The 15,122-nt window shown below is 43.8% G+C and overlaps 1 protein-coding gene across 3 annotated transcripts in view; it reads left to right on the plus strand.

Annotated features, from left to right (window-relative positions):
* Nucleotides 1–1,013: 1,013 nt before the first annotated feature.
* ECI2 (enoyl-CoA delta isomerase 2) overlaps nt 1,014–15,122 on the plus strand; it is a 38,515-nt gene continuing 24,406 nt past the window's right edge. Inside the window, exons 1-2 of one of the 3 annotated variants that reach the window (XM_082479285.1) lie at nt 1,035–1,098; nt 10,380–10,564. Coding sequence is in view for 1 of the 3 variants with exons in the window: in XM_082479284.1 (XP_082335410.1) it covers nt 1,037–1,098 (62 nt within the window). In the remaining 2 variants the exon portion in view is untranslated. Of the gene's footprint in view, nt 1,099–1,198; nt 1,211–10,379; nt 10,565–15,122 lie in introns of those variants that run through there. The other 2 variants (XM_082479284.1, XM_082479286.1) reach the window with 2 other exon arrangements.

Consider the following 15,122-nt stretch of genomic DNA (forward strand, 5'->3'; position numbering starts at 1 on the left):
TCTTCCCAGCACCTGACCGACCACAGAAACATCTTTCACAGAGCAGATAACGCTGGCAAGGAAAAATTAAATATAACTTCTGGAGCAGAAGCTGAAAGAGCAAAAGCTTAGCAATAAACAGCAATATCTTCTAAGTTAGATGGGGCAGAGACTCCTGTTTATTCCACCTTTGCACGGCGCCAGCCTTACTGAGGTACAGACACGCACGGGGCTGTTCAGCAGCCCACCAGGTGACTCCTGTGGAAAAATGACAACGCAAACCTTTCCGACAGCTACATAGCACACAAAAATAGAAACATAATACAAGTAACGGCCCTGACTAATACCGGGATGTATGTCACAAGGCACTTTTGGGGGACCTGTGACTTTTTGCCCATGGAAGGTTCTGCTTTCACCCCCGTTCGTTTACCCCAAGATCGCTCTGGCGACTTTGGCCGCCCCTCCGGTTTGCATGGCCGCCTACTTCATTTCAGACTCCAAAGCCCCTTCTCTCGGGGTATGAGGGTGGTGAGCCCCTGACCCAGGTTGCCCAGAGAAGCTGTGACTGTCCCATCCCTGGAGGTGTTCAAGGCCAGGTTGGACAGGGCTTGGAGCAACCTGGGCTGGTGGGAGGTGTCCCTGCCCATGGCAGGGGGCTTAGAACTCGATGACCTTCAAGGTCCCTTCCAACCTAAACCAGTCTGTGATTCTATGGCTTCACAGCGCTGCCACACAGCCCTGCCTGGTTGCCTGTACCGACGAGGGTAGAGAAGGGATCCCGCCGCCCGGCCTCTCCCGCCGGCGGAGACCCACCCCGCCGCCTCACGGATACTTCCACCGACTCGCCCGTCCGCAGCCCACCCGAACCCCACCGCCGCCCCTCAGCGGCTCCCGGCCAAGCCACCACCCGCAGCCCGGCCTCCCCGCGGCGCTGGAGGCGGTGCCCCCCGCCTCAAGGGATGGTGTGGGCGGCTGCCAGCTCCTTAGCTGAGGGCGCGGCTGACTCCATTGGGGCGGGGTTTGCCGTCTCCTACTCCCGCCCTCACGCTCCCTTGTCATGGCGGTCCCGGCCCTGACCTTCGTCCGGAGGTTGTGCTGGCGGCCGCTCCGTGAAATAAGGTGAGGCTCCCATCTCCCTCGCACCGTCCCAGCGGCCTGGGGGCTCTGGCGCCGTCCTGCCCCGGGGAGGGACCGCTCCGCGAGCCGCTGGTCTCCTCGCCGCGCTGCCGGGGTGAGTGGCCGCCAGCGGGCTCTGGGCGGCCTTCCCCCCGCTCCCGCCGACCCGGGGGGATCCCCCTCGCAGGGGTCGGTGGCAGGAGGGGGGTGGAGGCAGGGGGAGGCCGGGGTCAGGCAGCGGTGGGGCCGGGGGCTGTAAGTGCGGTGGCGCGGCGGGAGGGCCGGCCGTTGCCTGAGGCCTGGGCAGCCCCATCTTCCTCCTGCCAGGGCCCGGCGTGGAAGCCGGGTGCCCTCCTGCCTGTGCCGCCTGGTGAGCTGGGTTAGCTGTCTCTGCGTGGCCCTCCGCCTGTGGGGTTTAACGTGCAGGGGGGGGGAGGCATTGCTTTCCTCCTGAGGCGAGGGAGGGAGACCGCTTTCTGCTTCGGAGACGGACCCTTCCAGCCATACTGCCTGCCCTCGGGGCGGCTGGAGCCGCTATGGGAGCGGGAGAGATGCCTTGGAGGCCTTCGGCAAGCAGGGCCTGCACCCTCGTATCTCTATCCCCTGAGAGAAATGTTTACCCACCGAAGAAACTGATGGTTAGGCTGGGGGTACAGCATCGGAAACCCTGCTGAAATACGAAGAATATGTGCTTCTGTTCTCCTGTTTATCCTCCCCCGTCCCATCCCATCCCACAAAAACAAGCTTAATTGTGTGTCCAACTAATTAAGGCTTCTTGCTAAGGCTACTCCGGCTTTCCAAATAGTGGTGTAATGTCTCCTGCCGCGTCCCTTTATTACATAGCACTTTTAAGCTGTTTCCAAATAAAGTGTCACATGCAGTAGTGAGCAGTGTGGCAGCTTCAGCATTAGTTGGGCTGTGGGAAGCAGAAGGGATGGCTTGGCTTGCAGATGGATTTTAAAAAAAATTGCAGGATCGCTGTTTTGTTTTTATTGAAAATGGTTAAATTGGGAATTCCGCTGTAAAACTGCTTGTGTATGAATCAGTATCACAACAGGTGCCAATTTGTAGAATTTCCTCTTCCTTTCAAAAATAAATATACTGTTAAAGAAAAGTAAGCATTTGGTGTGTTAAGTATACTCAGTGAGCAAGTTCCTAAGTAGAACGGTGAAGCAGGTATCATCATACCAATAGGTTAAAGACCTGTGACACTCTGTTAACAATATGCAAATTCCACTGTTATAATGTACACTTTCAGAATCGAAATGCTTTTACTCAAGTATGCAAGTATCTCCGTTAGGCATGAGTGCATCTTGACCAGAAAACTAGTCATTTATGCATGAAATTGTAATATCTTTCTCCCAAAGCTTTGTGAGAAATTGTTTGAAGCTTGTACATGACCATCTTAAGATATAGGGAGAAACAAAGAGAATGCGAATTGTGTGATCAGCTGGACTTCTGCCCTCATTTCAAAAAAATAACTAGGCAATCTTTCTACAGATAAATATTAATTTAATATAGCTAGGTTGCTACGATGAGAGGGAGGGAAAGCAATACTAAATTGGAAAACACGTAAAAGACTGGCCTGCTGGACTTCATTAGCCTAGTGAAATCAGATATATTTGAAGTGGCAGGATTTTGTATGTGAAATAAGGTCATAAATCAGTATTAATAATGGGCTAATGTTTTTAGTATATAGTACAGGAAAATGGTGTTTTTCCAATGATGGAACACCAGACAGGTGGGCTTTATTTTCTGTATCAGCAGTATACTAGCAGAATTATATCAAAGACACTGGCAACGTTGCTTCGCCAATGAATTTAGGAAGCTTTTTTTGCAGTCTAAACTTGAAAAAAAAGAGGCATGTCCTTTGAGTATTGGGAGGGGAAGACTCATACAAATATAAGGACAAAATGCAAGAAAATGCAAGAATTCCTCTTACTTTGTTGTTTTTTTCTGTGTGGTCATTTTTTTGTTTGTTTGTTTGGTTTTTTTTTTTTTGTTTGTTTCCTATGCATGACATTTCTAATCCCTTCAGACATGGAGCTGTGAGTTCCACAGGCTCTTCTTCTGTGTGCCCACTTCTTGTCTTACCCTGTCGCAACATGTAACCTCTCCAAGTTTAAATTTGCCTGGGGAGGGGGATCGCTGACACAAATGCACTTGCAGAAGTCCTTACTCAGTCTCTGCAGCCCTTGTCTATTTCTGTCAGAGAATTAATTGAACCTGCTCCCTGCATTGCTTATCCTTTACTTGGTAGTGCAGTTGCATTCTTTTGCCATTGTATCAAGGGCCCTTTGATACATTTATGGCAAAGCAGGACATTATAACCCTTGCATCTCCTCCTTTTCCTTTCCTGTCTCTCATTGCAGCCTTTAAGGCTCTTTTCTGCCTTCCCTCACACGAAGCCGGTCAGATGACGGTCCTGGGAAAGGGCCCAGGGGGTTTGTCGTTGCCTTGGAACTGTGTGCGTTATGAGGAAGCTCCTCTGTTGAGGGTGGAGGAAGAACTGATCTCTTGCAGCTGAGAGATTATTTCTGGCTTCATCGAATGGCTGTCATCTGGGGCCTCTCTTGGTCAGAAGAGGCTCAGTATTCCAGGTCATCCCCTGAAAATGCTTCTTTTTTGCTGTTAACGGTCTATCAATTGCATCATGGGTTTTTGTTTGCTTGTTTTTAATATGTGAGGAGGATAGAAACACAGTCTTCCCCTGCTACAGATAGGCAATAAAGTTTCCTGCATTTGAGGATAATTGCAGATGTCAGCACACCCAGAGCACATGTAAGCCTTGCTTTGTGGAAAACCTCTTTGACGCTACTATCATCCTGGAGGTGACCAGTAAGTTTAGTGGTATCCCTTCTTCTGTCCTGTTTCTTGTCCTGTTTCTTTCCTCCAGGTTTGGCCATGAGGAGCTAAGAGGCCTCAGAGGGAGTCTGCCTTGTATTCCTGTAGTGGGAAATGTCTTGTCCTTTTTGTCAATCCTGTTTGGATAGCTGTGGTTGGATACGGACATACAAATTTTAGTAGCTTTGTTCTGGTGTTCTCATGCTGGCTGAGTGAAAAGGACATTATTGCCTCTTCACTTCTCACCCACTTTCCCACTGCCAGGCACTATTTCTGTATTGCAGCAGCTGCTTTCCTTCTCTTTCCTGCTGCCTGCTCTCGCCCCCAGTCCAATCCCCTTTTTACAAGGAAGAGGACTGGATTTTTGTAGTGTTGCTCTCAAGTAATATATCAGACTATATTCTTAAAAACCCTATGTGCTAAAAGTCTTCTGTGTTTCCTGTGGGTCTGTACCAAAACCTCTGGTGCTGGCAGTAGAAGTTGCTTTTATGGCTGAAACTTTTGCCCAGATGTTAGGTCTTGCCTGAGTTGGATCTGTGGCATAGGCAGCAGGTGTCCTGCAGCCTCCTGAACATCTACCTGCCAACTTCCCCACCCACTAGCAGTTGGGTGGGAATGCATCCTGGCATAGGAAATGTGTCCATGTACAGACTTGTGTTTTATCCACAGCATAAAATGCCTACTGTGATTGTATATCAGGGATGCTTTGCGGAGTATGCTTTTTGCTTCCTGTTGCTGTCTTACACAGGTTCTTGTGTTTTAAGAGTCTTAAGTCATGCCTCTCGCTGCGGTGTCTCAGGCTGTACTAGCTTGCATTGCTCAACTGCTTGCTATTCCCTATCAGCCACCCAACATTTTTTTTTTTTTTTTTTCCTGTGACAGATTTCTCTTTATCAGCTCTCCTTGGCTTATGCTGGATTCTGTAGGTCTCAGGTACTCTGCTCTGTTCCTCCTGCTCAATATAACTGTGCTTATCTTTTCAAGCTTCCCCTTGATGGGTCAGTCCTCTATTTCTAGCCTGACCACTAGAAAAGCAAGCAGAGCACAGAACTGCAACTGTGCTGATTTTTAAACCTTTTTTTTTTTTTTTCCTCCCCAAGGTTAGTCTTTTCTCTTTTGGTGCAGAGCAATAAAATGTTTAGAAAGCTTGTCATACTTCCCTTACCTTTTAAGTAGTAAAAATTTTCTCTTTATCTGTATTTAAGAAAAAACACAAAACTTAATCACCTTTCCTTTCTTGAAACCTTGCTCAACCAGTTTGACTTTTGCAGTAACTTTTTGCAAAATAGCGGTAAAATCAGCTTCCCCTAACATTGTGACTGCAAGCTACTTTCAGAATTTTTCAGAAGGGGTCTTCACACCACCGATGAATCTTCAACTTCTCTCTTCGTTTCAGGGTTGGGATTCTGAAACATAGCCATTAGAGTAAACTCATCCACTGTCTTTTGAATACTGATCCTAACTAGTGAATGGAAAATGAACAGTTAAATCACTTAATGGGAGGCTTATTCTGCAGATACTAAAGCTAATTGCATGAGTTACTACAGCTTGTTTGCACATGCTGGTTTACCAATGAGGCTTAAAAGATGAAAGGTAGTGGTGAAATGATAGAACAGTGTCCACAAAACCATCTTAATAAACTTAAGTCCTTATTTAAGCATCCTCTTAAACTGTTTTGAACAGAAATACATGCAGCAGTTGAAATCAACAAAATGAAATCCGAAGCAGCAAGCACACTAACTGTATGTAATCATAGAATGGTTTAGGTTGGAAAGGACCTTGAAGATCATCAAGTTCCAACCCCACTGCCATAGGCAGGGACACCTCTCACTAGACCAGGTTGCCCAAGGTCATGTCCAGCCTGGCCTTGAACACCTCCAGGGATGGGGCCTCAACAGCCTCTCTGGGCAAACTGTTCCAGTGCCTTACCACCCTCAAAGTGAAAAACCTTTTCCAAATGTTTAATCCGAACCTGCCCTCTTCTAGTTTAAAGCCATTCCCTCTCGTCCTATCACTACATGCCCTTGCAAAAAGTCCTTCCCCAGCTCTCCTGTAGGCCCCTTTTAGGTACTGGAAGGTCGCAATAAGATCTCCCTGGAGCCTTCTCTTCTCCAGGCTGAATAGCCCCAACTCTCTCAGCCTCTCCTCATAGGAGAGGTGCTCTAGCCCTTGGATCATCCTTGTGGCTCTCCTCTGGACATGCTCCAGCAGGTCCATGTCCTTCTTATGTTGGGGACTCCAGAGCTGGATGCAGTACTCCAGGTGGGGTCTCACGAGAGCGGAGTAGAGGGGCAGAATCACCTCCTTTGACCTGCTGGCCACACTTCTTCTGATGCAGCCCAGGATGCGATTGGCCTTCTGGGCTGCTATTGCACATTGCTGGCTCATGTTGAGCTTCTCGTCAATCAGCACCCCCAGGTCCTCCTCAGGGCTGCTCTCCAGCCATTCCCCACTGAGCCTGTATTTGTGCTTGGGATTGCCCCGACCCAGATGTAAGACCTTGCACTTGGCCTTGTTGAATTGCATGAGGTTGCCTTGGGCCCACCTCTCCAACCTGTCCAGGTCCCTCTGTATGGCATCCCTCCCCTCCAGCGTGTCTACCTCGCCAAAAAGCTTGGTATCATCAACAAACTTGCTGAGGGTGCACTCGACCCCATTGTCCGTGTCGCCGACAAAGATGTTGAACAGTACAGGTCCCAGTACCAACCCCTGAGGAATGCCACTCATCACTGCTCTTCACTTGGACATCGAGCAACTCAGCAACTCTGAGTGCGACCGTCCAGCCAGTTCTTTATCCACCAAGTGGTCCATTTGTCGAATCCATGTCTCTCCAATTTAGAGACCAGGATATCGTGTGGGACAGTATTGAATGCTTTGCACGAGTCCAGGTAGATGACATCGGTTGCTCTTCCCTTGTCCGCTGCCGCTGTAACCTCTTTGTAGAAGGCCACCAAATCTGTCAGGCATGACTTGCCCTTGGTGAAGCCATGCTGGGTGTCACCAATCACCTCCTTGTTTTCTACGTGCCTCAGCAGAGTTTCCGGGAGGATCTGCTCCATGATCTTGCCAGGCACAGAGGTGAGACTGACTGGCCTGTAGTTCCCTGGGTCTTCCTTGTTACCCTTTTTGAAAATAGGGTTTATGTTTCCCCTTTTCCAGTTGGCAGAAACCTCACCAGGCTGCCACGACTTCTCAAATATGATGGCTAGTGGCTTAGTGACCTCATCTGCTAGCTCCCTCGGGACCCATGGATGTATCTCATCAGGTCCCATGGACTTGTGCACCTCCAGATTCCTCAGGTGGTTTCGTACTTGATCTTCACCTATAGTGGGTGGTTCTCCATTTTCCCAATCCTCATCTTTGCATTCTGCGTCAAGGGTAGTGTGGCTGCATCTTTTGTCCTTGCCAGTGAAGACTGAGGTAAAAAAGTCATTGAGTACTTCAGCTCTGTCCCAGGTAACCAGTTCTTGCGTTTCCTTTCGGAGAGGGCCCACAGTTTCCATAGTCTTTCTTTAATTGGGCCGGATTTGACATTTCACAGCTAATAACAAGCCAAGGAAGTCTTGGAGATGGATTGGCTTGGAACACAGCTTTCTGTTGTAGTTAATTTGCTTTGTAGCAACTGTTCATTGAAGTCAGCGTGACCTTGTCAGCTTTGTCTGCTTAAGTCAGTGATCACTAGGTGGTTCTGTAGCAGCTTTGCTGCCAAGTTCAAAAGAATCTGATAATGTGAATGCAAATACAGTGGTGATTAACTGCAGTTTTTGTCGTTGAATTTTGCTAGGCTTGACCAGCTATTCTGTCCAAAGTGGGCTCTCAGGTAGCTCTCACTTGACATGATGAACCGCAGTTTGTTTCTGCTCTTGCCTTTTAAAATTTCTCTCCCCATCAGAAATTAGTTAGGAGTTTCTTGTGGAGAATGTAAATATGCTTTCAAATGTTTGGGTTGTTGGTTTTTGGTTTTGTTTTTAATTTAATATGGTGCTAGGAATTAATTTTGAGCTTTTGCTAGGGTAGAATATACTGTCTTTGAATAGCACCATTCTAAGAAGCTACTTATTTCTCTCTTTCCTTGTACTTCTTCCCCTGTGCAAATTATGTTCTGTCTGCAACCATGATCTAGTGAAGAGAGCAAGCAAGCTATACTTCATTCTTGCATAGTAGTCCTCATTAGGATGGAAATTGATCTATTTAGCAAATTTTTTTGGAACATTGCATGTATGAAGAAATGAAAAATACTTGAATGTCAGGAAATCAGAATTCTTAGTGCAAAACATGACATCTACGTGGGCTTGATATGCAGACTCAATTCACTGTAATGAACCTTGTTTACAAGTAACCTCCGTTTATAGTAATGCCAAAGTAGATCCCAGAGGTTTCACCTTTCCCAGAGGTTACCTTTGTTAGAGTGAACACATACAGAAGATTGAACCAGTTATGTCAGTCTCTTCTTTTTTCCAATTTATTGTCATATTCAGTGTAAGAATATTTGTATTTTTTCCTATTTCCTGACTGATGCATTTTAAAAGAATAATTTAAATGTTGATCAATGTGAAATAATCTGCCTAAAACTATTATATATTGATATTCAGTTCAGATTGCATGCCTCTTCATTATTCTGAGGTAGTAAATGATTGAGCCTTTCTATTGTGATGAGCCCACTGATTACAGCAAACATTTTTCAGGTTCCCTTAAAGTTCATTATAATAAAATTTAGACTGTAGTCAGTTAACTCCAGCAAAACCTGTGAGCTAAGATTTTAAAGGTCTTGTTAAACCATCCTTGATTTCACAGAGAAACAGAAATCATTGCCAAATAATTCAGTACTAGATGCTCCACCAGCAAAGAGGAAGCAAAAGCTCTCTTGGAACGGGTTCTGGAAGGCTGCTTTCTTCCATCAGAACTCAGCCTTCAAGTCACTGAATAAGTGGTGCTATTTGTTCGGCTTTGGAGAGGTCTGTCAGTGATTAACATATAGCAACTTGACAGTTTGCCAGCATCCTGATTGTTAACTTATCCTGGCAGTAGTCCTTTATCTCTGAATGCAATGATATTAAAAAAAAATCACTCTTGCAATTGTGAGAATAGTATTTTATCAGCTAGTGCTTTTAATATGAGCAGCATTAAGTAGTGCAGGTTAGCCAGCCACAGAAAGGAGACCATAAGCATTATCGGTGAGCTAATAACTTCATTATTTTGTTCATAAGCTACTGACTTTTCATGTTGACATAAAAACCTACAGAAAGATAACAGCACTAGATAGCATTAAATTCTGTAGGTAGACAGATTGCATTTGTGCTGAAATCCAAAGAGAACTTGTGTAATGTGTTGTTTTGCTGTTGTTCTGCTGTGTGTATGAAAGCTACCTTTTTTCTGATAATGTGGAGTACTCCAAGTGGAAACTTCTGTGATCCAGTCAGTAAATGAGATCTATTTTAATCAAGTATTAAATGGAAATTATCACTGTGTTGGTTTAGAAATAAGTAAACACAATTTGTGCTCCGTGCTATCTAACCACATAGTCCATAGCAGCTTTTTGACCATGGTAGTGCAAAGCCACCTTTAAAACCAAACAAATTAAAAACTCCACCCCTGAAACCAAAACCTTCCTCCTATCTGAATCTCATAGAGTCCCTTTAACCTGCTCACAAGTGTTGTCTTCTGTTGGTGTCTGACTCCCCAGAGAGAAAGGTTGGGGTTTTTTTTCCTCTTCTCTTGTCTTTCCTTTACCCCTGCCTGTTTGGTTTTTTTTTTTCCCCTCCTCCCTCCCCTCCCCAGTAATCTTATTGTTCTGCCAAAAATAAGGTTAGGTTGGAGAAAGAAGCCACACTAAAGTTGTCCCTTGTAGGTCCTGATGTAATGCTTGGTATTTCACATATTTTGTCTGTAGCTAGGGTAGCTTTCAGATTTTCATCTTTCAGATAACTCTTTCATTGTGGCAGAGGAATGCACAACTCGCTCTTCATCCCAGCCTGGTCTGTGATTGTCTGAGCAGTGGCAGAGGGGGGAACTTTGCTTTTAGCAAATATTATGATTTCAAGGCGTTCATAGTGCATTTTGCTCTTTGGGAGATCTTTACTAATTTTTTTTCTGTCATGATCCTGCCAGTTGATCTTTGAGTGGACTTCCTGGCTACAAAGACTGGAAGTGTACATTCATCTCAGTCCTGGTTTTGTCCTTGAATATAGATTGACTTAGAGAGTGAGCCTGCCAGCTGAGAATTTAAACAATCGCAGTTCAATAGCAAATGGAGTCCTCCTAGTGTCCTAGAACAGATCATCCCCGTTCTTCCCCTGAAACAGACTCTGAAGGATTTCACATGAAGGCTAGAAGAGCTATAGCTTCGAAGTCTAGTCTAGCAGTGAACTGTTAAAAGTTAATGGGTCGCTTGTGTACTGCTTCAATATAGCTAGCAGGCTAAATGTGTTTGTTTTTCACAGAATCACACACTGGTTGAGGTTGGAAGGGGACCTCTGAAGGTCATCTGGTCCAACCCCCCTGCTCAAGCAGAGCCACCTAGACCTGGTTGCCCAGGACCGTGTCTGGACAGCTTTTTGATATCTCTAAGGATGAAGACTCTGCTACCTCGCTGAGCAACCTGTGCTAGTGCTCAGTCACCCTCACAGTAAGAAAGTGTTTCCTCGAGTTCAGAAGGGACCTCCTGTGTTTCAGTTCATGCCCACTGCCTCTGGTCCTGTCACTGGGTGTGACTGGAAAGAGCCTGATTCTGTTGTCTTTGTACCCTCCCTTTGGCTGTTTATATACATTAATAAGATTACCCTGAGTCTGTTCTTCTCCAGGCTGAACAATCTCAGCTTTCTCAGCCTCTCTTCATATGTGAGATGCTCCAATCCTTTAATCATCTTCATGGCCCTCTGCTGGACTCTTTCCAGTGTGTCTGTGTCTCTCTTGTACTGGGGAGCTCAGGACTGAACAAAGTGACCCAGCTGTGGCCTCACCAGTGCTGACTACAGGGGATTTCATTTTTAATTGGGAATAAAAATGATTTTTTGAGGATTAGATTAATTGTGTTGTATGGATTCTTTGCTGACTCTGTGGTCCTTCAAAAAAGTGTCTGCTGTTTTTGTAGTAAGGTGCTCTAATAATATTTATTCTGAAAATACGGTGTAAGAGGTGTATAACCTGTAGAATGCACAATAATTCTTGACTAATTTGGTCCTTAGAAGCCTACCATTAAAATGGAGTAAAATTTTTATTTCAAATGTGCTATCATTTTTATACCATGGTAAATGTGCTTGTAAAATGTGTACGCTTCAAACACATCAGTGTAGAAAGACTGTTCCTGAAAGAAAAGAAATCTCTCTGGTTGGTTTTGTGCTGTTTTTCTTGATTGCCAGTACAATGCCAGATGAAACACACTCTGGGGAAGAACTTCCAAATTATGTGGGTTGTCAGTCAGTTTCCCAGACCGATAGTTCTTCATAATATCTGCAATGATAGCAGAAGACAGTATGACTCTGTACATGTTGCATCCCCACTAATAACTGCCATGATCCAACGTGAGTCTCTGACCTCTGTCTTGGGAGCTGCTGCTATAGGTGCAGCCTTCTAAATGCTATGATGTAAGCTTTTTACAGTGCTTTAGTAAGACGTGACTTGAAGTCCCTTGGAATGTGTGTAACTTCCATTTCTAAAAGTGACAAATGTTCTCAGTGGTTTATTTCGTACACAAGTCTTAGTAGTGTGTCAAATCTAGAAGCTCATCTGTTTCTCTGATAAAACTAAGAGCAAGGTGTATTACAGAGAGTATCTAAAGAGAAAGTTATCACTTGGAAATTGATGAAACTTTTTAATAACGTTATTATTCATAGAGCAGCTGTAAATTCTGCTGCGACAGATATGTATTTGCAAGTCTTGCATGTACGCAAGAACTTTAGCTCTAAACCCAAGTCACCATCAGATTTTTTTATAGACTGAATTGGCCCAGGTCTTTACAGGACATCTGTAAGTTTGTCTGGTTGTGGGTGCTGGAAGTAGTGCCAAAACCGAGACCAGTGTGCTACTTTTGTGTTAAGACCTGATTTGCTTAATTCTAAAATATCTGGAGCTCAACAGGATAAGCCATTGTCAGATACTGTTTCAGTGTTGTCATATAGCTTGTTCAGTATTCTTTGTGTCCATCCTGATTGTATCTAGGTGTCATGGATTCAGGAGAGAAAGTAAGCTTCAGACAAATTGTTTGTCTCCTTTCACTGGTTCAGCTGAGCTAGCAGAAGTGTCAGTGGGTTTTCTAACGGAGATGGGAACTCCAGCAGCTGATTGTGTCCTTGTCAGAAACCTACCTACATTGGCCAAAAGCCATTAACATCAAAGTGTACACTTTCTTGCTCTCTATACAGTCATCAGGATTTGTCCCCAGAAGCCAAATAAAAGTGGCTTTTTCCTTTCTCCATTAGCAGCAAAATTATTTTGAGTATTTGTTCATAACTGTTTTATTAAAGTCACCTTGGATAATGATGTATAAAGAACCTATTTGAGTTTCTTGATCTCCAAATACTACAATAAACTTTTAATGATTCTCAGCAAATGTCACACGTAGGGGTATCAGAGTTCTATGTTTTTCTGGTAAGATTCGTGTTTATAACTTTTGAATGTGTTTCAGAGGATATCTGTCTATAAATCTTCCTGCTTGCAGAGATGTTTTACGTGGACTGAGAATGTACAGGAAATTCTCTCATGCTTTAGTCACTCGTCATTTCCAGTTAACTTAAGTCTGCTGGAAAGAGAGCTCTTGCAGAGATTTCGGGAGACGATCCCAGTTTCCCTCCCAGCAGCTGTGATGAGAGAATATCAACTGTGGCTGTATAGAGCACAAACAGCAGACCACATCTGATCTCAGTGAATGGTAATCTAGATCTTTGATTCTTAGCTATTCTTTAATATTGAAAAAAAAACCCCACCCAACTGTCAAGCACAGCTGAGCCACTTAAACTAAACAACAGTGATTCAGCACTTCAATTTGCCAACAGACACATCATTATTTTCTAGTTTTATATGTCAAAACAGTGTAGGCATGTAAAATAGGAAAAGCTGATAAGGATTTGTACACCAAACTTGTGTTTAGAACAACTATTGAAATGTTGTAATGTAAAGGAAGAAATAATTTGACTTTCATTTCTTTCTGTTTATTAAAGCAGCAGTAAGTTAAACGAGTGCAAATACTCTGTAACTCATCTTTTCTGCTGGCTAGATATATTGGAAATACAAGAACACTAGAAACATTCCTATTACCTGATAGCAGTACATTTTAGTTACTCCACACTAGGTACAGCATAATGGGGTACTGCCAGGGACTGTGCTGGTAGAACAGGGAGGGATAGTTATTTTCTTATGTTTTTTAGGAAAACTGGAGTTCTGTCTACTGAGTCATCGACACCTCCATGTTATCACAGTGATTAATAAAACTTTGTATTTCCCCAAGTGAACCAAATGCATTCATTTCTAGAGAATAACTTTGGTGCTGATAAGACTTGCTTAGGCTACTGGGTTGTTCTTTTGTCTAAGAGGTGATGCATTGTTACGATAGGTCTTTGCAGGAGCCTGGTGAAGGGTAGCATTGCTTTACCAAACAGACCTGTGCATTAGTTCTTGTTGCACGAAGAAATAAAACAACTCTGGCTGCTAAGCTGGTGTTAACCTACTGCTAACCTGCTGTGACCTACTAACTTGGATTACTACTATCTTCCTGCCATGGTGCATGTTAGCAGGTGATAGCAATGCAGGGCTTAACAGAGTGAGCCTATGAACTTATGTGGGGAAAGTACAGGCTACTTTGGGTGCAGTAGTTGCTGAGGGTTAGTTGACATGTTGATTGTAAGGTGTAAAAGTTGCTGTCATGAAAAGCGTGGGGGTTTAGGTTTAACTCAAAGGAGCAACTCAATTATTTAACTGTGTTTTATTCTTTTGTAGTTGCTAAATATTAGAAAATATACCAGTTACTGAAATTTGAAGAGTCAAAAATTATTAGAGGTAGTATCTGCTTCTCCATCTTCTGAATGAAGACTGAATTTCATCTGCCCATGTTCTGAATTCTTTTAGTTTTAACTAATGGCAGAAGATCTTGAAAGAGGTGCATACAAATGATGGGAAGTGGAAGTTTTCTCATGGGATGGTTGTGGAAACAGATGCAGGCTTTTCCAATGTAACAGAAGTCGCAAGGCAAGATGTTCGTGTGTTAAACATGGTTACTCCACATTTCTCAGTGTAAGAGAAGAAACTTGAAAGGACAGGACTAGAAATTAACAGCTGAAGTAATTTGACTTTATTAGTGTAAAAACTGTCAAGCTGAGGTTTCTCTAGTATGACACTGTCACTGCCTACTACACAACTCCTATTTGTAAGAAAGTCTCTCTGTACAACTTACACAGACACTGCTTTCCATTTAAGTCTGACAAAATATTGTAACAGACATCATATTCATTTGATAGACACTCATGAGAAACAAAATATTTCTGCAGGGTAAAAAACAACAACAACAAAAAACCACCGAAAAACAACCAACCTGAAAAGAGTATATGACAAGAAATAGTGTCAGATCAAATGATCGGAAGTTTTGTGGGAGAAGCCTGTAAGAGAATGACATAAAGAAAGAGAAGGTTCCTTTGTTTCTACAGCCAGAAGAACCTTCACCCAGAATTTCTGTATTAAATAACTATCTGCACCACTCCTTTTTTTCCTCCAGCAGCAAAGGAGGAATGATTGCTCCAAGCATGCCACAGGCTGCTCACTTTGCTTTAGCACTGTCTGGTGCCCCTTCTTTTCCCAGCTCGGCTTTAGGTAGCTTGTATGGAGAGAATAACCAGAGGACTGAGCAGTACAGCAGAAATGTGACGTGTGACTCTCTGCCTTCAGCTACATGGGAAAAGCTCTTATATTGCCATGTAATTGCTCGGACTACATGAAAACTTATGAATCCTTAATGTTACATTATTATGTAGGTAAATGTCTGTTTGGATTCAGTAGTATATAACCAACGGCATGACAAATGGTGATTTAGGCAACCTGCAGATTAAATTTCTAATGATTTTTGTGTTAATAGCATAGACAATAGCCTCCTGTTGCTCAGCAAAATAAAGTGAAGTTCAACTTTAAATTTTTTGCATGCAGAAAATACTGCAAGAGAATATTGAAAGCCTGCTTTATTTTCTTAGTTACTGAGAAAG

Source organism: Vanellus vanellus (genome assembly GCF_965231255.1).
Source record: "Vanellus vanellus genome assembly, chromosome: 2".
Classification (NCBI taxonomy): Eukaryota; Metazoa; Chordata; class Aves; order Charadriiformes; family Charadriidae; genus Vanellus; species Vanellus vanellus.